Source organism: Liolophura sinensis, chromosome 1 (assembly GCF_032854445.1).
Source record: "Liolophura sinensis isolate JHLJ2023 chromosome 1, CUHK_Ljap_v2, whole genome shotgun sequence".
NCBI classification, from domain to species: Eukaryota; Metazoa; Mollusca; class Polyplacophora; order Chitonida; family Chitonidae; genus Liolophura; species Liolophura sinensis.
This window is the reverse complement of record NC_088295.1, coordinates 94,346,982-94,372,092: the sequence shown is the minus strand read 5'-3', so window position 1 is coordinate 94,372,092 and position 25,111 is coordinate 94,346,982. Positions and strand designations below refer to the sequence as shown.

The following is a 25,111-nucleotide window of genomic DNA, read 5'->3' as shown; positions in this document are numbered from 1 at the left end:
AGACCTAAGCTGTGGACGCCTCATTCATGTTAATCAGACCTAAGCTGTGGATACCTCATTTTTGTAACTCAAACCTAAGCTGTGGATACCTCATTTATGTCACTCAGACCTAAGCTGTGGACGCCTCCTTTATGTCACTCACACCTAAGTTGTGGACGCCTCATTCATGTCACTCACACTTAAGCTGTCGACGTCTCATTCATGTCACTCAGACCAAAGCTGTGGACGCCTCATTTGTGTCACTCCGACCTAAGCTGTGGACGCCTCATTCATGTTAATGAGATCTAAGCTGTCGACGCCTCATTTGTGTAACTCAGACCTAAGCTGTGGATACCTCATTCATGTCACTCAGACCTAAGCCGTGGACGCCTCCTTTATGTCACTCACACCTAAGCTGTGGACGCCTCATTTGTGTCACTCAGATCTACATGTAAGCTGTGGACACCTTATTCATGCCCTGGCAATGACGTTTTGTGGATGACTGGTAAGGCATACCCATACATTGGAAGAGAAAAGTGCTGGTCATTTCAGCATGGGCTGGAGTTACCCAAGAGTGTGGTTAGTCTAATACAGAACAAGGTTAGCCTGTGCGTAATATGTTTTCATCTTGCTTAATGACTACGTTGCGTGAATGGTTTAATCTTTACCTACAAGGTAGGTGCTTAGTAAAAAGTCTAATAAAATGCAAAACCTGTAACAACAATGGCACATGTACAGACACAGTCGTTTGTTCCTGCTCTCTTGAGCCTCCGCTTACATGTGGTTTTGCTGTTACAGCTGTGAGCTGTATGAACTCTCTGGCTTCAGTACAGACACAGGCGTCTGTTCCTGCTCTCTTGTGTCTCCATATTTCCCAGCCATCACACTGTTGTCGAGTATTAATAGACAAGTGACGTCTAATACATTGCAGTTAACATCACTGCATTTTTTTACCCAATTCTGCTTAAGCCATGGTGCTAGGAGGCGTAAAATAAAACCATGACTGAAGTAAACTCACAAGAGGCCATGTTTTTCCGGTTACGTGTGACCATTTGCCAACTTTTACACTGTCATCGCCTCTCTAGTTTTACTCTCTGTGCTGTACGTCTTTACCTATGTCCCCTTAACAGTGGTTTTGCTGTTACGGCTGTGAGCTATGTGACCTTCCCTGTGGCACCTGTAACAACAAGGGCATCTGTACAGACACAGACGTCTCTTCCTGCTCTCTTGTGTCTCTCTTTACCTGTAAGATCTCTGAGCTGTAAGATCTTCTCTCTGGCATCGGTAACAAACAAGGGCATCTATACAGACACAGACGTCTCTTCCTGCTCTCTTGTGTCTCTTTTTACCTGTAAGATCTTCTCTCTGGCATCTGTAACAACAAGGGAACCTATACAGACACGTGCATCTGTTCCTGCTCTCCTGTGACTCCTCTTACCTGTATTAACAAGGGCACCTATACAGACACAGACATCTGTTCCTGCTCTCTTGTGTCTCCTCTTACCTGTAGTTTTGTGTTAGAGCTGAGAGCTGTATGACCTTTCCTCTAGCATGTGTAAAAACAAGGGCACCTATACAGACACAGACACCTGTTCCTGATCTCTTGTGTCTCCCCTTACCAGCAGTTTTGCAGTTACAGCTGTGAGCTATATTATCTTTCCTCTGGCACCTATAACAACAAGGGCACCTGTATAGACACAGATGCCTGTTCCTGATCTCTTGCGTCTCCCTTTACCTGTAGTTTTGCTGTTACAGCGGTCTGTTATAGCCTCCCCCCCGGTACCTGTAATAACAAGGGCACTTGTACAGAATCAGACATCTGTTCCTGTCCTGATGGCTACAAAGAACCAGATTGTTCAGGTGAGAATTATTTTAATCTTTTTCTGTGTGGAAGCCCTAGGCGGCTATTATAAGATATTTGTTTTGTGGACTGTGGCTTCACATGATTTTGACTGGTAACTTATAAGTGCAGCTTGTTATGATATAAAGTGGCCATGTATGTGAGTTTATGGTACCCAGAATGTTTGTATAAAATGTTCAAATATTCATTCATCATGCTCCTGTGACGGTTGCTCCCTATTCTTTGCCTGCTCACACAGAAATTGACGAGTGTACAGAGATGCAGGTGGACTGTGCAGGTAGCAGATGTGTGAACACAGTAGGGTCATACTACTGCTCCAGTCCCAGGCTAGGGTACGGACGCAATGCTGGGGATAGCGAGGACAAACGTAAGTCAAACATATCACAACATCACAACAGCTTCTACCTGAAATACCGGTACCCAACGTTAATTCTTACGCCACTTTCCCACCACAGGATCTCTACATGAATGTGCTGTACAAGGCTGTGTGTTTATATGTTACCAGTATTTAACTTTTCTAGCTGAATCTCCTTATAGCTCGGTGTTTTTGCTCTGTGTTCCAGCCAACTGGTGTTCCATTGTTGATTTTAGCATTGATGTTATCATTTGTTTTCTGTGTTCGAGCTCTGTGTTCCAGCCAACTGGTGTTCGATTGTTGATTTTAGCATTGATGTTATCATTTGTTTTCTGTGTTCGAGCTCTGTGTTTCAGCCAACTGGTGTTCGATTGTTGACTTTAGCATTCATGTTATCATTTGTTTTCTGTGTTCAAGCTCTGTGTTTCAGCCACCTGGTGCTCTGTTTTTGGTTTTAGCATTCCTGTTATGACTTGTTTTCTGTGCTCCAGCCAACTGGTGCTCGGTTGTTGGTTTTAACATTGTTGTTATGACTTATTTCCCCTGTTCCAGCTCTATGTTCCAGCCAGATCATGTTCGGTTGTTGGTTTCAACGTTACTATTGTGACTTGTTTTCTGTGTTCCAGCCAACTGGTGTTCGGTTGTTGGTTATAACATTCCTATTGTGATTTGTTTTCTGTGTTCCAGCTCTGTGTTCCAACCAACTGGGGTTCGGTTGTTTGGTTTTAACATTCCTGTTGTGATTTGTTTTCTGTGTTCCAGCCAACTGGTGTTCGGTTATTGGTTTCAACATTCCTATTGTAACTTGTTTTCTATGTTCCAGCTCTGTGTTCCAGCCAACTGGGGTTCGGTTGTTTGTTTTTAACATTCCTGTTGTGATTTGTTTTCTTTGTTCCAGCCAACTGGTGTTCGGTTGTTGGGCCTAACATTCCTGTTGTGACTTGTTTTCTATGTTCCACCTCTGTGTTCCAACCAAGTGGTGTTTGGTTATTGGTTTTAACATTCCTATTGTAATTTGTTTTCTGTGTTCCAGCTCTGTGTTACAGCCAGATCATGTCCCGTTGTTGGTTTTAACATTCCTGCTGTGACTTCTATTCTTTGTTCCAGCCAGATCACGTTCGGTTGTTGATTTTAACGTTCCTGTGACTTGTTTTCTGTGCTCCAGCTTTATGTTACGGCCAACTGCCAGGTGTTTGTCAGAATGGAGGTAGCTGTGTTGCCCCCGGCAACTGTTCCTGTCTGGTAGGATATGACACCACTGACTGTTCAGGTGAGATAGGAAAGCTGCAACCATTAAGATCTATATTTGTAAACAGTGAAAGGAAACAGTGATCACTAGAAGCTGTATACAAACTGTGTGGATTGTGAGATGAGCTCTAAGCTCCATGTTAGGTGTACATCTATGTATTAGAATGAGCGGTCAAAAAAACTTGTTTAACGTTTGAATGTTTGTTTTGATTGGAGATTTACACCGTGCTCAAGAATATTTCACCTAAGTGATGGTGCCTGCATTATGGTGGATGCGAGCCAGGAGACACCTATGGTCATCCGCAAGTTGCTAGCAATCTTTTTCACATACGGTCGGGGAAAAACCAGCGTAAGCTACATTTAGACTTGAACTCATCGTGCTGCACTAACAGGTTTACAGATCGGCCATGGCGGCCCCCTGGAGTGTTTCAATACGTAAATACCCTTTATGTATACACGTTATACTACACATGTAAAGAACATCCTACAAACATTGTTGACTGAAGCAGACGTGGACGAGTGCACGGAGGCTAATGGCGGATGTCAGCTGACCTGTACGAACACCATGGGCTCATACGCCTGTGAATGTGGTGCGGATTACGTCTGGGATGATGTCCACCATGCCTGTGTGGGTGAGCCTCATGTGTACTGGTAGTAGCTAAAGCTTTCCTAGTTGTACGATACAGCATGGAGGATAGGTTGCCTTTGCCTGTCTTCCCGGAGAATCCTCCTCTTGTGAACTGGTAGTAGCTAAAGCTCTCCTAGTTGTACGATACAGCATGGAGGATAAGTTGCCTTTGCCTGTCTTCCCTGAGAATCCTCCTCTTGTGTACTGGTAGTAGCTAAAGCTCTCCTAGTTGTACGATACAGCATGGAGGATAGGTTGCCTTTGCCTGTCTTTCCTGAGAATCCTCCTCTTGTGTACTGGTAGTAGCTAAAGCTCTCCTAGTTGTACGATACAGCATGGAGGATAGGTTGCCTTTGCCTGTCTTCCCTGCGAACCCTCCTCATGTGTACTGGTAGTAGCTAAAGCTCTCCTAGTTGTACGATACAGCATGGAGGATAGGTTGCCTTTGCCTGTCTTCCCTGAGAATCCTCCTCATGTGTACTGGTAGTAGCTAAAGCTCTCCTAGTTGTATCATTCAACCAGTTATTCCTACATGGAATTTATCAGAATAATAAGATAAAAACAGTACAATTTAGTGTAAAGAAATACTTCATGTAATAAAAAATGAATTGCCAAAGCCAAGCTCTTCGACATCATATTTTTTCCATTCAAGTGTTACTATATCAAGGAGGTATTGATAGGTGTAATGAGAGGTGTACAGTAGAGGATTAGCATATGACCACGGTCAAATCTGTCTGAATAAGGCAAGACTGATCGCTGTCCCTTAATAATTGTAGCTGTGTGTTACGGTGAAGATCCTGGGAAGTGTGCCAACAACGGGACTTGTATGAGGCCATGGATCTGTAAATGTAAGCCCGGATTTCAGCTGCCCTCCTGCTCAGGTAAGCCAGTGTGTCAGCGGCTCTCCTGCTCAGGTAAGCCAGTGTGTCAGCGGCTCTCCTGCTCAGGTAAGCCCGGATTTCAGCTGCCCCCCTGCTCAGGTAAACCCGGATTTTAGCTGCCCGCCTGCTCAGGTAAGCCCGGATTTCAGCTGCCTCCCTGCTCAGGTAAGCCCGGATTTCAGCTGCCCCCCTGCTCAGGTAAGCCTGGATTTCAGCTGCCCCCCTGCTCAGGTAAGCCTGGATTTCAGCTCCCCCCCCACCCATTCTCGGTTAAGCCAGTGTGTCAGTAGTGCTGTGTGTAGGATGCCGGCGGTCAATCTCTGTGAGGCAATCCCTAAGATAAGGTGCGTGAAAAGCTGTAGGCTATGGCGGCTGAGATATTGACGAGTGTGCTGTAGACATTGGGGTTTTTGTTGCAAATATTGTCAAGTGTGTTTGGAACAATAGATGTATGTTGTAGACAATGGTGGTTTGTGTTTCAGATATTGATTAGTGTGCTGTAAACAATGGGCGGGGGGTGTTTCAGATATTGACGAGTGTGCTGTAGACAATGATGGTTTGCGCTTCAGATATTGATGAGTGTGCTGTAGACAATGGTGATTTGTGTTGCAGATATTGATGAGTGTGCTGTAGACAGTGGTGGTGTGTGTTGCGGATATTGACGAGTGTGCTGTAGACAGTGGTGGTGTGTGTTGCGGATATTGACGAGTGTGCTGTAGACAGTGGTGGTGTGTGTTGCGGATATTGACGAGTGTGCTGTAGACAGTGGTGGTGTGTGTTGCGGATATTGACGAGTGTGCTGTAGACAGTGGTGGTGTGTGTTGCGGATATTGACGAGTGTGCTGTAGACAGTGGTGGTATGTGTTCCAGATATTGATGAGTGTGCTGTAGACAGTGGTGGTGTGTGTTGCAGACATTGACGAGTGTGCTGTAGACAATGGTGGTGTGTGTTGCGGATATTGACGAGTGTGCTGTAGACAGTGGTGGTATGTGTTCCAGATATTGATGAGTGTGCTGTAGACAGTGGTGGATTGTGTTGCAGATATTGATGAATGTGCTGTACACAGTGGTGGTGTGTGTTGCAGACTTTCAGGAGTGAGCTGTAGACAGTGGTGGTGTGTGTTGCAGATATTGATGAGTGTGCTGTAGACAGTGATGGAATGTGTTGCAGATATTGATGAGTGTGCTGTAGACAGTGGTGGATTGTGTTCCAGATATTGACGAGTGTGCTGTAGACAGTGGTGGTATGTGTTCCAGATATTGATGAGTGTGCTGTAGACAGTGGTAGTGTGTGTTGCGGATATTGATGAGTGTGCTGTAGACAGTGGTGGTGTGTGTTGCAGATATTGACGAGTGTGCTGTACACAGTGGTGGTATGTGTTCCAGATATTGATGAGTGTGCTGTAGACAATGGTTGTATGTGTTCCAGATATTGATGAATGTGCTATACACAGTGGTGGATTGTGTTGCAGATATTGATGAGTGTGCTGTAGACGGTGGTGGTGTGTGTTGCGGATATTTACGAGTGTGCTGTAGACAGTGGTGGATTGTGTTGCAGATATTGATAAGTGTGCTGTTGACAGTGGTGGTGTGTGTTGCGGATATTGACGAGTGTGCTGTACACAGTGGTGGATTGTGTTGCAGATATTGATAAGTGTGCTGTTGACAGTGGTGGTGTGTGTTGCGGATATTGACGAGTGTGCTGTACACAGTGGTGGGATGTGTTCCAGATATTGATGAATGTGCTGTACACAGTGGTGGTTTGTGTTGCGGTTGTTGACGAGTGTGCTGTAGACAGCGGTGGTATGTGTTCCAGATATTGATGAGTGTGCTGTAGACAGTGGTGGTATGTGTTCCAGATATTGATGAGTGTGCTGTAGACAGTGGTAGTGTGTGTTGCGGATATTGATGAGTGTGCTGTAGACAGTGGTGGTGTGTGTTGCAGATATTGACGAGTGTGCTGTACACAGTGGTGGTATGTGTTCCAGATATTGATGAGTGTGCTGTAGACAATGGTTGTATGTGTTCCAGATATTGATGAATGTGCTATACACAGTGGTGGATTGTGTTGCAGATATTGATGAGTGTGCTGTAGACGGTGGTGGTGTGTGTTGCGGATATTTACGAGTGTGCTGTAGACAGTGGTGGATTGTGTTGCAGATATTGATAAGTGTGCTGTTGACAGTGGTGGTGTGTGTTGCGGATATTGACGAGTGTGCTGTACACAGTGGTGGGATGTGTTCCAGATATTGATGAATGTGCTGTACACAGTGGTGGTTTGTGTTGCGGTTGTTGACGAGTGTGCTGTAGACAGCGGTGGTATGTGTTCCAGATATTGATGAGTGTGCTGTAGACAGTGGTGGTTTGTGTTGCAGATATTAATGAATGTGCTGTAGAGAATGGTGGTTTGTGTATAAAATTGAATGAGTGTGCTACAGATAATGAGGGTTTGTATTGCAGATATTGACGAGTGTGCTGTAGATAACGGGGGCTGTGGTGATCAGACATGTTATAATGAGCTGGGGTCGTACCACTGTGACTGTCAACCTGGGCATCGCTGGCATGCAGATGACAAGGAATGCAAACGTAAGTCACTGATTGGCTGGCCAATGTAGGTTATCCTAAATATTTTTAGTAAAACTCGCTTAAAATTCTTCTCAAACACATTTATAGTATTAATATTAGATCTTCTCACGCATGTTTTTTTCCTTCCTCAGCTTTATGCTTTGGTCTGCCTCCTGGACAATGTCATAATGGAGGGAAGTGTACATCACCTAATGTGTGCTCCTGTCAGCAGGGTTACGCCACACCTGAGTGTACAGGTGAGTGTGTCATGTGTGATGTCATAATGGAAGGAAGTGTACCTCAGCTGATGTGTGCTCCTGTCAGCAAGGTTACGCCACACCTGAGTGTACAGGTGAGTGTGTCATGTGTGATGTCATAATGGAAGGAAATGTACCTCAGCTGATGTGTGCCCCTGTCAGCAAGGTTACGCCACACCTGAGTGTACAGGTGAGTGTTTCATGTGTGATGTCATAAAGGAGGGAAGTGTACCTCAGCTAATGTGTGCTCCTGTCAGCAAGGTTACGCCACACCTGAGTGTACGGGTGAGTGTGTCATGTGTGATGTCATAATGGGAGGAAATGTACCTCACTTGATGTGTGCTCCTGTCAGCAAGGTTACGCCACACCTGAGTGTACAGGTGAGTGTGTCATGTGTGATGTCATAATGGAAGGAAGTGTACCTCAGCTGATGTGTGCTCCTGTCAGCAAGGTTACGCCACACCTGAGTGTACAGGTGAGTGTGTCATGTGTGATGTCATAATGGAAGGAAGTGTACCTCAGCTGATGTGTGCTCCTGTCAGCAAGGTTACGCCACACCCGAGTGTACAGGTGAGTGTGTCATGTGTGATGTCATAATGGAAGGAAGTGTACCTCAGCTGATGTGTGCCCCTGTCAGCAGGGTTACGCCACACCTGAGTGTACAGGTGAGTGTGTCATGTGTGATGTCATAATGGAAGGAAGTGTACTTCAGCTAATGTGTGCTCCTGTCAGCAAGGTTACGCTACACCTGAGTGTACAGGTGAGTGTGTCATGTGTGATGTCATAATGGAAGGAAGTGTACCTCAGCTGATGTGTGCCCCTGTCAGCAGGGTTACGCCACACCTGAGTGTACAGGTGAGTGTGTCATGTGTGATGTCATAATGGAAGGAAGTGTACCTCAGCTAATGTGTGCTCCTGTCAGCAAGGTTACGCTACACCTGAGTATACAGGTGAGTGTGTCATGTGTGATGTCATAATGGAAGGAAATGTACCTCAGCTAATGTGTGCTCCTGTCAGCAAGGTTACGCTACACCTGAGTGTACAGGTGAGTGTGTCATGTGTGCTGTCATAATGGAGGGAAGTGTACCTCGCCTGATGTGTGCTCCTGTCAGCAGGGTTACGCCACACCTGAGTGTACAGGTGAGTGTGTCATGTGTGATGTCATAATGGAAGGAAATGTACCTCAGCTAATGTATGCTCCTGTCATCACGGTTACGCCACACCTGAGGGTACAGGTGAGTGTGTCATATGTGATGTCATAATGGAAGAAAATGTACCTCAGCTGATGTGTGCCCCTGTCAGCAAGGTTACGCCACACCTTAGTGTACAGGTGAGTGTGTCATGTGTGATGTCATAATGGAAGGAAGTGTACCTCAGCTAATGTGTGCCCCTGTCAGCAAGGTTACGCCACATCTGAGTGTACAGGTGAGTGTGTCATGTCATAATGGAGGAAAATGTACCTCGCCTGATGTGTGCTCCTGTCAGCAAGGTTACGCCACACCTGAGTGTACAGGTGAGTGTGTCATGTGTGATGTCATAATGGAAGGAAATGTACCTCAGCTGAAGTGTGCCCCTGTCAGCAAGGTTACGCCACACCTTAGTGTACAGGTGAGTGTGTCATGTGTGATGTCATAATGGAAGGAAGTGTACCTCAGCTGATGTGTGCCCCTGTCAGCAAGGTTACGCCACACCTGAGTGTACAGGTGAGTGTGTCATGTGTGATGTCATAATGGAGGAAAATGTACCTCGCCTGATGTGTGCTCCTGTCAGCAAGGTTACGCCTCACCTGAGTGTACAGGTGAGTGTGTCATGTGTGATGTCATAATGGAAGGAAATGTACCTCACTTGATGTGTGCCCCTGTCAGCAAGGTTACGCCACACCTTAGTGTACAGGTGAGTGCGTCATGTGTGATGTCATAATGGAAGGAAGAGTACCTGACCTAGTGTGTGCTTCAGACAGTGGGAACAATGGGAACTGCAGTGTTGTTAAGGAGCTGCTGTTCTTTTGTTGGTACAGGAACTGTTATTTTTGTGACGTTTGTGCAGAAGCTGTTCTTGTTTTGCTGTTACAGGAACTGCTGTTGTTGTGTTGTTACAGGAGCTGTTGTGGTTGTGTTGTTGCAAGGATCTGTTATACTTGCGTTGTTACCGAAGCTGTTGTTGTGATGTTCGTGCAGGAGCTGTTGTTGTTGCATTGTTACAGGAGCTGTTGTTTTTGTGTTGTTGCATGGGCTGTTGTTGCTGCGTTGTTACAGATGCTGGTGTTGTGTTGTTACGGCAGCTGCTGTTGTTGTGTTGTTACAGGAGCTGTTGTTGCTGTTTTGCAGACATCGATGAATGTGAGGTGGACAATGGGAACTGTAAAGTGGAATGTGTGAACATTGCCGGAGCGTACTACTGTAAAACAGCCTCTGGACACGGCACGTTGCCAGGCAAAGATGATGAACTACGTACGTTCAACACAATGTTTCAACTTAGGTTCAGAAGTTAAACAGCTCATGGGATCTGTCCTCTTTCTGAAAACTACATTTGATGGATTTTATAAGCTGAACTTTTTTAAACATATATCTCTTCATGTTGAAAAGACATTGACAGGACATTGTATGATGATTGATGTGTTTTATAGCGCACCTGCCTATCACATTTTCAGCCCTTTGTTTCATGTTGCCCCCTGGGAACTGCCCGAATGATGGGACTTGTATTTCACCTGAGTCTTGCCAATGCAAACATGGTTATGTTCCACCCATATGTGATGGTAAGTCTGACCGCTCTTGCAAAATTTTTATGTTGATGAAAACCTGCATGAATTGAAAGATGCTAAGTTATGCGAAAAAAAAAGGACTGGAAGCACTTGATGCCACAATCTTTTGGTATGCCGGTATCAAATCTGTTTCGATTTTTTCCATTCAGATTATAACGAGTGCACAAAACCCGATATCTGTGAACTGGGATGCCACAACACGGATGGCTCTTACTTCTGTGACTGCCGGCAAGGTTACATGTGGGATGCCATGGATTTCCAGTGTAAACGTAAGTTTGTCATCAGCTGTCTCTGCCAAAATATGGTCAGATATTTGTCTCGTAATCAGAGCAAAACGTGGTCACATACCTTGTCTTATAGTTAGAGCAAAGCTTGGTCACCTGGCTTGTCTTGTAGTTAGACCAAACTATGGTCACACAACTCGTCTCGTAGTTGGACCAACATGTGGTCACATACCTTGTCTTATAGTTAGAGCAAAACTTGGTCACATGACTTGTCTTGTAATTAGACCAAACTATGGTCTTCTTGTAGTTAGACCAAAATGTTATCACATAACTTGTGTTGTATTTGGCTAACTATTGTTAACTTACTTGCCCTATAGTTAGACCAAAATATGAAGATTTTCTCATTCTTCTTTAAAGATGCATCATATAAGTAAGTACGAATCTGATAATAGGTTATAGGTGTCCGTGTACATGGGTGAAATTGTATGTGGGGAAATCCAGTGTTATAGGTGTCCGTGTACATGGGTGAAATTGTATGTGGGGAAATCCGGTGTTATAGGTGTCCGTGTACATGGGTGAAATTGTATGTGGGGAAATCCAGTGTTATAGATGTCCGTGTACATGGGTAAAATTGTATGTGGGGAAATCCGGTGTTATAGGTGTCCGTGTACATGGGTGAAATTGTATGTGGGGAAATCCAGTGTTATAGGTGTCCGTGTACATGGGTGAAATTGTATGTGGGGAAATCCAGTGTTATAGGTGTCCGTGTACATGGGTGAAATTGTATGTGGGGAATTCCAGTGTTATAGGTGTCCATGTACATGGGTGAAATTGTGTCTGGGGAATATTTAGTAGCGTATTTATATTTTTATACATTTAACCGCTGTGGTGGGATAATGTGGGGAAAAAGCTAAGTTAATGAAAAATGCTTTCATATTGCGTTTAATCGCCAAAGTCTTTTATTGTAGCCTCCTGTTTTGACCTGCCCCATGGGCAGTGCCCTAACGGAGGGTCATGTTTACGTCCAGGAGTGTGTCAGTGCAGTGCAGGTTTCAAGATTCCGGATTGCTCAGGTGAGGATTCAAAGCAGACCTCAGGTGAAGGTTCAAAACAGACCTCAGGTGAGGGTTCAAAGCAGACCTCAGATAAAGCGGGTCACATTATACAATCAGTGTTTGTCACGCAAGCTATGTTGGTTGATATATATTATCAAGATTAGATCTATTAGTATTTACCTGGACGTTTGAACAGTTGTATATTGCTGACATTGTATATCTTGAAATTCATGAAGGATTTAAATATTACTTAACTAAATATTAGCTGTGTGACTTGTGCCTAGAAACAACCTCTCTCGTTTGTACACTCATGTTGAGGATGTTTGTTACTCGCATTGAGAATACTTCCTACTCGTGTTGAGGACATTTCTAACTTGTGCTGGGAATGGTTAGATTAGTGCAAAAAGTATCCTCTTTTGAGTTCTACTATTGCCAGCAGTCTGTCAAGGAACACTGACTGTACACATTGTTTCCGTGTTCTTCCTGTAGAACATCTATGTGGATAAATTGTATTTTATTTATTTTATTTTGATATCTTGTGTTCTATATGGATATCTTGTATTCTGTATGGACATCTTGTATTCTGTATGGATATTTACATTTTATATGAATATCTTGTATATTGTATGGATACCTTCTATTCTATGTATACATCTTTCTATTCTGTATGGAAACCTTGTATTCTGTATTTATATCCTGTGTATTATATGAATATCTTGTGTTCTATGTGGAGATCTTTCTATTCTGTACGGATATCTTTCTATTCGGTATGGATATCTGTCTATTCTGTATGGATATCTTTCTATTCTGTATGGATTTCTTGTATTATGTGTGAATATCTTCTAATCCATATGGATATCTTTCTATTCCCTATCGATATCTTGTATTCTTTATGGATATGTTTTCTATATGGATATTTTGTATTCCTTATGAATATGTTCTGTTTTATATGATTGAATGTTCCTGTAGATCTTTTCAATGTTTGTTGACCAGATATTGATGAGTGTTCTGCAGACAGCTCTGCCTGTGAATTAGAATGTCATAACATCGAGGGAAGCTACTCCTGTGACTGTCATGAAGGCTTCTCTTGGGATGCAGAAACCATGGCTTGTTTACGTGAGTTCCTTAATCAGCATCTTAGTTTACTTGTAAAAGCATCATCGTACAATTAGTTCAGCTGTGAAAGCATGATCGTACAATTAGTGTACTTGTAAAAGCATCATCGTACAATTAGTTCAGCTGTAAAAGCATGATCGTACAATTAGTTCAGCTGTAAAAGCATCATCGTACAATTACTTTACCTGTAAAGGCATGCTCGTACAATTAGTGTACCTGTAAAGACATAATCATACAATTAGTGTACCTGTAAAGGCATGATCGTACAATTAGTGTACCTGTAAAGGCATGATCGTACAATGAGTGTACTTGTAAAAGCATCATCGTACAATTAGTTCAGCTGTAAAAGCATCATCGTACAATTAGTTTAGCTGTAAAAGCATCATCGTACAATTACTTTACCTGTAAAGGCATGCTCGTACAATTAGTGTACCTGTAAAGACATAATCATACAATTAGTGTACCTGTAAAGACATAATCGTACAATTAGTGTACCTGTAAAGGCATGATCGTACAATTAGTGTACCTGTAAAGACATGATCGCACAATTAGTGTACCTGTAAAAGCATGATCGTACAATTAGTATACCTGTAAAGGCATGATCGTACAATTAGTGTACATGTAAAGGCATGATCATACAATTAGTGCACCTGTAAAGACATGATCATACCATTAATTTACCTGTAAAGGCATGATCGTACAATAAGGGTACCTGTAAAGACATAGTCGTACAATTAGTGTACCTGTAAAGGCATGCTCGTACAATTAGTGTACCTGTAAAAGAATGATCGTACGATTTGTGTATCTGTAAAGGCATGATCGTACAATTAGTGTACCTGTAAAGGCATGATCGTACAATTAGTGTACCTGTAAAGGCATGATCATACAATTGATGTACCCGTAAAGGCATGATTTCTCAATTAGTGTACCTGTAAAGGCATGATCATACAATTAGTGTACCTGTTAAGGCATGATCGTTCGATTTGTGTTCCTGTAAAAGAATGACCGTACAATTAGTGTACCTGTAAAGGCATGATCGTACAATTAGTGTACCTGTAAAGGCATGATCTATCAATTAGTGTACCTGTGAAAACATCATCGTACAATTAGTGTACCTGTACATCTATGCATATGACTGCTCTGTGTTACAGCTGTGTGCTATGGAGAGGTGGCCGGTGTGTGCCCTAACGGAGGCACGTGTAAGTCACCTAACAGGTGTAGCTGTGCACCAGGCTACCAGGAACCCCAATGTACAGGTAAAACTAGAACTTCAAACATCTTTTCAGTCAATGATGCAGCTCTTCTTTCCTGAAGGCCTCTGACAAAGGAAGACAAGGAGAAATAAGAAGGATGAACAAAGTAAAACAGTTAGCAAAATGTTTGTTTTATTGATGTTTTTTCCAAAAAAAAAGAAAGTGTCTCTTTAATAATGATGGTCAGTCTTATGTGTTACTGGATAGATATCTAGCGGTGTAGATGTACACAGGACAACCGGCCCGGATAGCACAGTTGGTAGAGCGTCCGCTTCGGGACCGGTAGATCCAGGATCAATCCTTGATCGAGTCACACCTAAGACTTTAAAAGAGGAAGTTGTAACTTCATCGCTTGGGGTTCAGCATGAATGGGATAGTGCAACGACTGGTTGACCCGTATCAGTATAATGGCTCGGGCGGGGCAGCTTACTTGCCTTCGGTAAGTCGTCTCAGTGAAGCAGCACTAAATAAAAGACCTGCAACAAGGAGGCACATTACACGTACATGCACCCTAATGATTCCTTCGTCGTCATATGACTGAAAAATTGTTGAGTACGACGTTAAACCCCAATCACTCACTCACTACACAGGACATACACCGTCCTGTATCATGTGTGCTGATGATGTGTGTGACTTCTACCATTACCTGTCTTTACAGATATTGACGAGTGTTCCGCAGACGAATCTGTATGCTTGGAGGGGGTGTGCAGTAATTTGATGGGCTCTTATATGTGTGGCTGTGAACAGGGCTACGCCTGGAGCGACAACACAGAGTCATGTCAACGTAAGTATATATATTGCCTCTGGCTTGTTCAAGTCAAACTGACACAGTCACAGATTTGGGGCCTTTATCGTTAATAATAAAACCCACTTGCGGATAGTCATATAGGCTTACAAATAAAAAGCATTTGCTGATGTTAGCTGAGAGCTAATGTTTCGCTAAATGATTTTCCAAATTTGCGTGTGGTCGTTTTTTCTAGGAACCCTAATTGACAGCTGCTATTCACTTTAATGAAGTATTCATTACCAAATCCGGTGTGCTAAAGACTGCTACATGTATACAAAACTTTTAAAACTTGGTGTCTGACTGTAGATGTGTAACAGGCGAGAGGCATTACTTCCTGGACTTTCACCCAGGCTCGTGATCTCCGAGAAGTGTTTCGGTAAAGATCGGAAACAGTAGACCGAAATGCATCAAATGAGAACCCCATTTACTCAAAACACCGTTGCAATTACACCACGACAAAAACAATCAACAAATGGGAGGGGAATGCGGGGTCATGGCTAATTCCATGCCTCGACGTGCGCCAACCAAACGTAACGCCGATCGCTGTTCACGTCAACCTGAAGAAAGCAGACGTGGGACTTTGTTTCCCGTGAAATGGACACGCCCTTTTGTAGAGATCAGATTAAGCTTTATAGTTGTCCGCCCCTGTTCTGATTGAAGGCTTGTCTCATTTACATATACGTGAAACAAACTGAGACTACAGAGAAACAAATAAATAAACACGTTTCTTTACAGATGTCTGTAAGTCTAAGTTGTCTGTTCTTCTTGTAGCCCTGTGTCAGTATCTGACTAGATGTCTGTGAGTCTTAGTTGTCTGTTTCTGCTTGTAACCCTGTGTCAGTATCTTACTGTAGGTATCTGTCAGTCTCAGTCATGTGTTCTGCTTGAAACCCTGCGTCATTATCTGACTGTAGGTATTTATCAGTCTCAGTTATGTGTTCTGCTTGAAGCCCTGTGTCATTATCTGACTGTAGGTATTTATCAGTCTCAGCTGTGTGTTCTGCTTGAAACCCTTTGTCTGTATCTGACTGTAAATGTCTGTCAGACTCAGTTGTCTGATTTGCTTGTACATGTAACTCTATGTCAGTATCTGGCTGTAGATGTCTGTCAGTCTCAGTTACCTGCTCTTCTTGTAGCCCTGTGTCAGCACCTGACTGTAGATGTCTGTCAGTCTCAGTTGTCAGCTGTGTGTTCTGCTTTTAGCCGTGTGTCAGTATCTGACAGTAGATATCTTTCTCTCAACTGTCTCTTCTGCTTGTAGCCGTGTGTCAGTATCTGTCTGTAGATATCTGTCTCTCAGCTGTCTGTTCTGCTTGCAGAGGTGTGACAGTATCTGACTGTAGATATCTGTCTCTCAGCTGTCTGCTCTGCTTGCAGTCGTGTGTCAGTATCTGTCTGTAGATATCTGTCTTTCAGCTGTCTGCTCTGCTTGCAGTCGTGTGTCAGTGTCTGCCTGTAGATATCTGTCTCTCAGCTGTCTGTTCTGCTTGTAACCCTTTGTAATTTTTGGACTGTAGATATCTGTCTCTCAGCTGTCTGTTCTTGTAGTCGTGTGTCAGTATCTGTCTGTAGATATCTGTCTCTCAGCTGTCTGTTCTACTTGCAGAGGTGTGACAGTATCTGACTGTAGATATCTGTCTCTCAGCTGTCTGTTCTGCTTGTAACCCTTTGTAATTTTCGGACTGTAGATATCTTTCTCTCAACTGTCTCTTCTGCTTGTAGCCGTGTGTCAGTATCTGACTGTAGATATCTGTCTCTCAGCTGTCTGTTCTGCTTGCAGAGGTGTGACAGTATCTGACTGTAGATATCTGTCTCTCAGCTGTCTGCTCTGCTTGCAGTCGTGTGTCAGTATCTGTCTGTAGATATCTGTCTCTCATCTGTCTGTTCTGCTTGTAGTCGTGTGTCAGTATCTGACTGTAGATATCTGTCTCTCACCTGTCTGTTCTGCTAGAAACCCTTTGTAATTTTCGGACTGTAGATATCTGTCTCTCAGCTGTCTGTTCTGCTTGTAGCCGTGTGTCAGTATCTGACTGTAGATGTCTGTCTCTCACCTGTCTGTTCTGCTTGTAACCCTTTGTAATTTTCGGACTGTAGATATCTGTCTCTCAGCTGTCTGTTCTGCTTGTAGTCGTGTGTCAGTATCTGACTGTAGATGTCTGTCTCTCAGCTGTCTGTTCTGCTTGTAACCCTTTGTAATTTTCGGACTGTAGATATCTGTCTCTCAGCTGTCTGTTCTGCTTGTAGTCGTGTGTCAGTATCTGACTGTAGATGTCTGTCTCTCACCTGTCTGTTCTGCTTGTAACCCTTTGTAATTTTCGGACTGTAGATATCTGTCTCTCAGCTGTCTGTTCTGCTTGTAGTCGTGTGTCAGTATCTGACTGTAGATATCTGTCTCTCAGCTGTCTGCTCTGCTTGCAGTCGTGTGTCAGTGTCTGCCTGTAGACATCTGTCAGATTCAGTTGTCTGTTCTACTTGTAGCCGTGTGTCAGTATCTGACAGGAGATGTCTGTCTCTCACCTGTCTGTTCTGCTTGTAACCCTTTGTAATTTTCGGACTGTAGATATCTATCTCTCAGCTGTGTGTTCTACTTGTAGCCGTGTGTCAGTATCTGACAGTAGATATCTGTCTCTGAGATGTCTGTTCTGCTTGTAGCCGTGTGTCAGTATCATGCACCTGGAGTCTGTCCTAACGGAGGTTCCTGCGTCTCACCTGGCGTATGTCTTTGCATGGAAGGCTATGATTCGGCGGATGATTGTAAAGGTAAAGCATCTTAATATATATGTAGATGGTTCAGTGGTGAGAAATACCATTATAAAGACAATTCATTATAAAGAAAGGATGTAGTTAATGTGATATGAATGGTAGACTTTGTGATGATAATAAAGTGGGAAACATGATTTTGTGTAAAGGTAAGGCATCTTATACATATAGGTCCTTCTTGGGTGCAAAATCATTGTAACTTCATTTAGTATAAAGAAAAGACAATGTACTCGAGGAGATTGAGTGTAAAGTTGATGACAGAGTGTAAGGGTAAATAGGTATAAGTAAAGATAAGATATATTATGTAAAACAAAACACTCTAGAACTACATAGACAGATTTAATACTGCACGGTGAAGGTATGTAGGCCCACATAACAGGCTGTATGTTTCTCCTGCAGACATTGATGAGTGTGGTACTGACAATGGTGGCTGTAACTTGGAATGTGTCAACTTACCTGGCTCCTATTACTGCATGTGTGAGAAAGACGGCTTTGGCAAGTCACTCACAGACACGGAGTGTAAACGTAAGTATACTGTCTGTTTGAATGATTACATGGATAAGCTACTTGTGACACTGAAGGACTTCATAATAAATGATTATTAGGGTATTGGTGTGTATTGGGAATGTCGCGCGATTAGTAGGGTATTAGTGTAAATAGCATGTATATTGGGGGTGTCGCGCAATAAGTAGGGTGCTAGTTGAATAGCATGTATATTGGGAATGTCGCGCGAATAGTAGGGTATTGATGTGAATAGCATGTATATTGGGGGTGTCGCGCAATAAGTAGGGTGTTAGTTGAATAGCATGTATATTGGAAATGTCGCGCGATTAGTAGGATATTAGTGTGAATAGCATGTATATTGGGGGTGTCGCGCAATTAGTAGGGTATTAGTTGAAGAAGCATGTATATTGAGGGTGTTGCGCAATTAGTAGGGTATTAGTGTGAATAGCATGTATATTGGAAATGTCGCGCAATTAGTAGGGTATCAGTTGAATAGCATGTATATTGGAAATGTCGTGCGATTAGTAGGGTATAATTGTGAATAGCATGTATGTTGGGGATGTCGCGCAATTAGTAGGGTATTAGTGTGAATAACATGTATATTGGGGATGTCGCGGAATTAGTAGTGTATTAGTTGAATAGCATGTATATTGGGGATGCCGCGCGATTAATAAAGTATTAGTTGAATAGCATGTATACTGGAAATATCACGCGATTGGTAGTGTATCAGTGTGAATAGCATGTATATTGGGGATGTCGCGCGATTGGTAGGGTATTAGTGTGAATAGCATGTATAGTGGGGATGTCGCACAATTAGTAGGGTATTAGTTGAATAGCATGTATATTGGGGATGCCGCGCGATTAATAAAGTATTAGTTGAATAGCATGTATACTGGAAATATCACGCGATTGGTAGTGTATCAGTGTGAATAGCATGTATATTGGGGATGTCGCGCGATTGGTAGGGTATTAGTGTGAATAGCATGTATATTGGGGATGTCGCGCGATTGGTAGGGTATTGGTGTGAATAGCATGTAAATTGGGGATGTCGCACAATTAGTAGGGTATTGGTGTGAATAGCATGTATATTGGGGATGTCGCACAATTAGTAGGGTATTAGTGTGAATAGCATGCATATTGGGGGGTGTTGCGCAATTAGTAGGGTATTAGTTGAATAGCATGTATATTGGGGATGTCGGGCAATAATTAGGGTATTAGTGTGAATAGCATGTATATTGGAAATGTCGCGTGATTAATAGAGTATTAGTTGAATAGCATGTATATTGGAAATGTCGCGCAGTTAGTAGGGTATTAGTATGAATAACATGTATATTGGGGATGTCGCGCGATTGGTAGGGAAATAGTGTGAATAGCATGTATATTGGGGGTGTCGCGCAATTAGTAGGGTATTAGTGTGAATAGCATGTATATTGGGGGTGTCGCGCAATTAGTAGGGTATTAGTTGAGTAGCATTTATATTGGGGATGTCGCGCAATTAGTAGGGTAATAGTGTGAATAGCATGTATATTGGGGATGTTGCGCGATTAGTAGGGTATTAGTGTGAATAGCATGTATATTGGGGGTGTCGCGCAATTAGTAGGGTATTAGTTGAGTAGCATGTATATTGGGGATGTTGCGCGATTAGTAGGGTATAATTGTGCATAGCATGTATGTTGGGGATGTCGCGCAATTAGTAGAGTATTAGTGTGAATAACATGTATATTGGGGATGTCGCGCAATTAGTAGGGTATTAGTGTGAATAGCATGTATATTGGGGGTGTCGCGCAATTAGTAGGGTATTAGTTGAGTAGCATGTATATTGTGGATGTTGCGCGATTAGTAGGGTATAATTGTGCATAGCATGTATGTTGGGGATGTCGCGCAATTAGTAGAGTATTAGTGTGAATAACATGTATATTGGGGATGTCGCGCAATTAGTAGGGTATTAGTGTGAATAGCATGTATATTGGGGATGTCGTGCAATTATAAGTTTTTATTTATTTGATTGGTGTTTTACGCCGTACTCAAGAATATTTCACTTGTACGACGGCTGTCAGCATTATGGTGGGAGGAAACTGGGCAGAGCCCGGGAGAAACCCACGACCATCCGCAGGTTGTTGGCAGACCTTCTCACGTACAGCCGGAGAGGAAGCCAGCATGATATGGACTTGAACTCACAGCGACCGCATTGGTGAGAGACTCCTGGGTCATTACGCTGAGCTAACATGCTAACCGACTGAGCCACGGGATGTCGCGCAATTAGTAGGGTATTAGTGTGAATAGCATGTATATTGGGGATGTCGCCACTGTCAGTTCCACACTCAAAACACCTACATATGGTTGTTATTTATGCTAATAAATATTTATCGTGGCAAGAAACCATTTATTTCCACTATATTCGAAAGGCATGCTTTTCTCCCTGTGATTGCATTGCTGATAAGGTAAACAATACCAAACATACATTGACCACTATAGACATGACAGATGTGTTCCTTGGAGAACCCTTCTCCATTTCTGTAACAAGTGGGTGTTTGTTTCCTCTGCGTGGTCTACTACATATTTCCCGATCTGCAGGAAGAACTTGATGTCATATTTTCCCTACACTTTATTGGTGATTTAAGACTGGTCTCTGTAGTTAGACATCACACGCACATGCGGCCTCAACGCTTTAGTGATAGGGACTGGGCCCTTCATTATAAAGTATTTAAACATGAATTGTTTTCAAACACTTGGAAACGGCCTCCGTGGCCGAGATCGTTAGCACGTCAGCGCGTCGCAGTGGCACAGGAGCTACTCTTCCATGCCGTCGATGTGATTCCAGCTTATGCTGGCTTCCTCTCCAGCCGTACGTGGGAAGGTCTGCCAGCAACCAGCAACTGGTTTTCGTGGTTTTCTCCCCGGACCCTGCCCGGTTTCCTGCCACCATAATGCTGGCCGCCGTCGACCAAATCAAATAAATCCAACACTTTGAGAATGCGATGTAATGAATCAGTACTCTGGTACAATTCTTACAATGTCCAGAGAGAAACACATGTACCTGTGAATGATAATGTGAATGACATGGGTACAAATGGCAGCCGTGTGGTTTTCAGCGCTGTGTTTTGGGGAAAGGCCAGGAACCTGCCCCAATCAGGGTGACTGTACTGCCCCGGGGGCTTGTTCCTGCTTAGATGGGTACTCCAGTCCGGGATGTGAAGGTGAGTTAATACTTGACCGACTTCTTATTGACAAGCATGCTCATGATGTTGTTCAGGGAATAATTTATAACACAGCTAAAGTTTTGCTAAATGTGAAATTTGTTTGTCAAATATTTGCCAATCTCTAAGTGTTGAGGGTGATAGGCTTGTGTATTGAGGCTGTTTGTTACACGGCGACACGTACACTTGATCCCCAGTATACGTATACATGATCCCCAGCACAGTAGACCAGTTGAACTGATCGATGTACCTACAGGTACACATGATCCCCAGTACAGTAGATCAGCTGGACTAATCGATGTATATGTACCTACAGGTACACATGATCCCCAGTACAGTAGACCAGCTGGACTAATCGATGTATATGTACCTACAGGTACACATGATCCCCAGTACAGTAGACCAGCTGGACTAATCGATGTACCTACAGGTACACATGATCCCCAGTACAGTAGACCAGCTGGACTAATCGATGTACCTACAGGTACACATGATCCCCAACACAGTAGACCAGCTGGTCTAATCGATGTACCTACAGGTACACATGATACCCAGCGCAGGTGACCAGTGTGATGTGGACATTGGGGTTTGTGTTTCAGATGTGAATGAGTGTGCTGTAGACATTGGCGGTTTGTGTTTCAGATGTGAATGAGTGTGCTGTGGACATTGGGGGTTTGTGTTTCAGATGTGACTGAGTGTGCTGTGGACATTGGGGGTTAGTGTTTCAGATGTGAATGAGTGTGCTGTGGACATTGGGGGTTTGTGTATCAGATGTGACTGAGTGTGCTGTTGACATTGGAGGGGGGGGGGCTGTGATTTAGAGTGTACTGTTTACATTTGGGGTTTGTGTGTCAGATGAGAACGAGTGTGCTGTTTACATTTGGGGTTTGTGTTTCAGATGCGAATGTGTGTGCTGTGGACATTGGGGGTTTGTGATTCAGATGTGAATGAGTGTGCTGTAGACATTGGGGGTATGCGTTTCAGATGTGAGTGAGCGTGCTGTGGACATTGGAGGCTTGTGTTTCAGATTTGAATGAGTGTGCTGTTAACATTGTAGGTTTGTGTTTCAGATGTGAATGAATGTGCTGTAGACATTGGGGGTTTGTGATTCAGATGTGAATGAGTGTGCTATTGACATCGGAGGTTTGTGTTTCAAATGTGAATGTGGGTGCAGTGGACATTGGGGGTTTGTGTTTCAGATGTGAATGAGTGTGCTGTGGACATTAGAGGTTTGTGTTTCAGATATAGACGAGTGTGCTGTAGACAGTGGTGGGGTTTGTGTTTCAGATATAGACGAGTGTGCTGTAGACAATGGTGGCTGTGCTGGAGATTGTCAAAACATCAACGGCTCTCACTACTGTGCCTGTGAACACGACCATGGCTGGAATGTGGATTTACACAGCTGTCAACGTGAGTACTCTGTTATAAACCTGTCAGCATGAGTACATGTACATGCCCTTTGTTACAGAGCTGTCAGTGTTAGTATATTGTTACAGACCTGTCAGAGTAAGTACTTTGTTAGAGCTGTCAGTATGAGTACTTTGTTTCAGAGCTGTCAGTCTATGTACCTATTACAGAGCTGTCAGTGTGAGTTCTTTGTTATAGACCTGTCAGCACAAGTACTTTGCTACAGAGCTGTCAGTGTGAGCACTTTGTTATATAGCTATCAGCATGATTACTTTGTTACAGAGCTGTCTGCGTCAGTACTTTGTAACAGAACTGTCTTCGTGAGTTCTTTGTTACAGAGCTTTCTTCGTGAGTTCTTTGTTACAGAGCTGTCAGTGTGAGTTCTTTGTTACAGAGCTGTCAATGTGAGTTCTTTGTTGTAGAGCTGTCATCATGAGTACTTTATTGTAGAGCTATCAGCATTACTTTTTTGCAGATCTGTCAGGGTGGGTATTTTGTTACAGAGCCGCAATTATGAGTATTTTGTTACAGATTTGTCGGCATGAGTACTTTGTTACTATGAGTTGTAGACCTGTCACCTTGTTGTAGACCTGTCAGCGTGAGTACTTTGTTACAGAGCTGTGAGCACCAGAGCTTGGTTACAGGACCATGAGTGCGAGTACTTTATTACAGTGCTGTCCCATTGAGTAGTTTGTTACAGAGGTGCCAGAGTATTTACTTGTTCACAAAACTAACAGCATGAGTACTTTGTTCAGTGTCAGGCAGTGATCGTCGGAGACATTGGCGGGGGGGGGGGGGATATGGGGGTAAGTGTATGAATATAGGTAAGTTGTCATTGTAGGCCCTATGTTTTAACGAGGCAATGTTTATTTACTATCCTTTCAGCGATGTGTTTTGGAATGAAGGCGGGGCGATGCTTGAATGGAGGAAAGTGTACACAGCCAAATACCTGTTCTTGTCTGCGTGGTTATGAACTGCCCAAGTGCTCAGGTGAGTCCTATCTACATGGTTATGAACTGACCAAGTGCTCAGGTGAGTCCTATCTACATGGTTATGAACTACCCAAGTGCTCAGGTGAGTTCTGTCTACATGGTTATGAACTGCCCGTGCTCAGGTGTGTCCTATCTACATGGTTATGAACTGCCCAAGTGCTCAGGTGAGTCCTGTCTACATGGTTATGAACTGGCCTAGTGCTCAGGTAAGTCCTATCTACATGGTTATGAACTGTCCAAGTGCTCAGGTGAGTCATATCTACATGGTTATGAACTGTCCAAGTGCTCAGGTGAGTCCTGTCTACATGGTTATGAACTGCCCTAGTGCTCAGGTGAGTCCTATCTACCTGGTTATGAACTGTCCAAGTGCTCAGGTGAGTCCTGTCTACCTGGTTATGAACTGCCCAAGTGCTCATTTGAGTTCTGTCTACAAGGTTTTGAACTGCCCAAGTGCTCAGGTGAGTCCTATCTACATGGTTATGAACTGCCCAAGTGCTCAGGTGAGTCCTATCTACATGGTTATGAACTGCCCAAGTGCTCAGGTGAGTCATATCTACATGGTTATGAACTGCCCAAGTGCTCAGGTGAGCCCTATCTACATGGTCATGAACTGCCCAAGTGCTCAGGTGAGTCATATCTACATGGTTATGAACTGCCCAAGTGCTCAGGTGAGTCCTATCTACCTGGTTGTGAAGTGTCCTAGTGCTCAGGTGAGTCCTATCTACATGGTTATGAACTGCCCAAGTGCTCAGGTGAGTTCTGTCTACATGGTTATGAACTGCCCAAGTGCTCAGGTGAGTCCTATCTACATGGTTATGAACTGCCCAAGTGCTCAGGTGAGTCATATCTACATGGTTATGAACTGCCCAAGTGCTCAGGTGAGTCCTATCTACCTGGTTGTGAAGTGTCCTAGTGCTCAGGTGAGTTGTGTCTACATGGTTGTGAGCTGTCCTAGTGCTCAGGTGAATCGTGCCTACCTGTTTATTAACTGTCCCAGTGCTCAGGTGAGTCCTGTCTACATGAATGTGAACTGTGTAAATTACCTGATATGATGTTACCTGCAGGGTACATGTATATGTGTGACAAGTGTAAAGTTACCTGATATGACGCTACCTGGTATGATGTTACCTGCAGGGTACACGTATATGTGTAACAACCTGCGGATGGTCGTGAGTTTCCCCCGAGCTCTGCCCGGTTTCCACTCACCATAATGCTGGCCGCCGTCGTATAAGTGAAATATTCTTGAGTACGGCGTAAAACACCAATGAAATAAATAAAGAA

At 43.5% G+C, this 25,111-nt stretch overlaps 2 protein-coding genes across 2 annotated transcripts in view; both read left to right on the top strand.

Annotated features, from left to right (window-relative positions):
• Positions 1-2,938, top strand: part of LOC135465965 (fibrillin-3-like) — a 36,865-nt gene extending 33,927 nt beyond the window's left edge. The window contains exons 23-24 of the mRNA XM_064743351.1: positions 2,079-2,207; positions 2,883-2,938. Of these exons, the coding sequence (XP_064599421.1) occupies positions 2,079-2,207; positions 2,883-2,938 (185 nt within the window). The remainder of the gene's footprint in view (positions 1-2,078; positions 2,208-2,882) is intronic.
• A 2,951-nt stretch (positions 2,939-5,889) lies between these two features.
• On the top strand, positions 5,890-24,029 carry LOC135465955 (fibrillin-1-like). Its single transcript, XM_064743341.1, has 23 exons — positions 5,890-5,938; positions 6,425-6,570; positions 6,984-7,056; positions 7,413-7,538; positions 7,670-7,869; positions 8,317-8,439; positions 8,605-8,724; positions 8,890-9,009; positions 9,450-9,477; positions 10,102-10,224; positions 10,425-10,529; positions 10,685-10,804; positions 11,728-11,832; positions 12,808-12,930; positions 14,082-14,186; positions 14,842-14,967; positions 17,623-17,730; positions 18,130-18,255; positions 21,327-21,431; positions 22,117-22,146; positions 22,674-22,841; positions 23,724-23,870; positions 23,953-24,029. The coding sequence occupies exons 1-23, from the start codon at positions 5,890-5,892 to the stop codon at positions 24,027-24,029; spliced, it is 2,553 nt and encodes an 850-aa protein (XP_064599411.1).
• The last annotated feature ends 1,082 nt before the right edge of the window (positions 24,030-25,111 follow it).

Excerpts from the sequence above, each read along its gene's own strand:
- LOC135465955 (XM_064743341.1), top strand. The coding sequence starts at position 5,890 with ATGGTGGTGTGTGTTGCGGATATTGACGAGTGTGCTGTAGACAGTGGT. Across the intron at positions 12,931-14,081 it reads AGAAACCATGGCTTGTTTAC|CTGTGTGCTATGGAGAGGTG; the intron begins GTGAGTTCCTTA and ends TCTGTGTTACAG. Across the intron at positions 22,842-23,723 it reads GGATTTACACAGCTGTCAAC|CGATGTGTTTTGGAATGAAG; the intron begins GTGAGTACTCTG and ends CTATCCTTTCAG.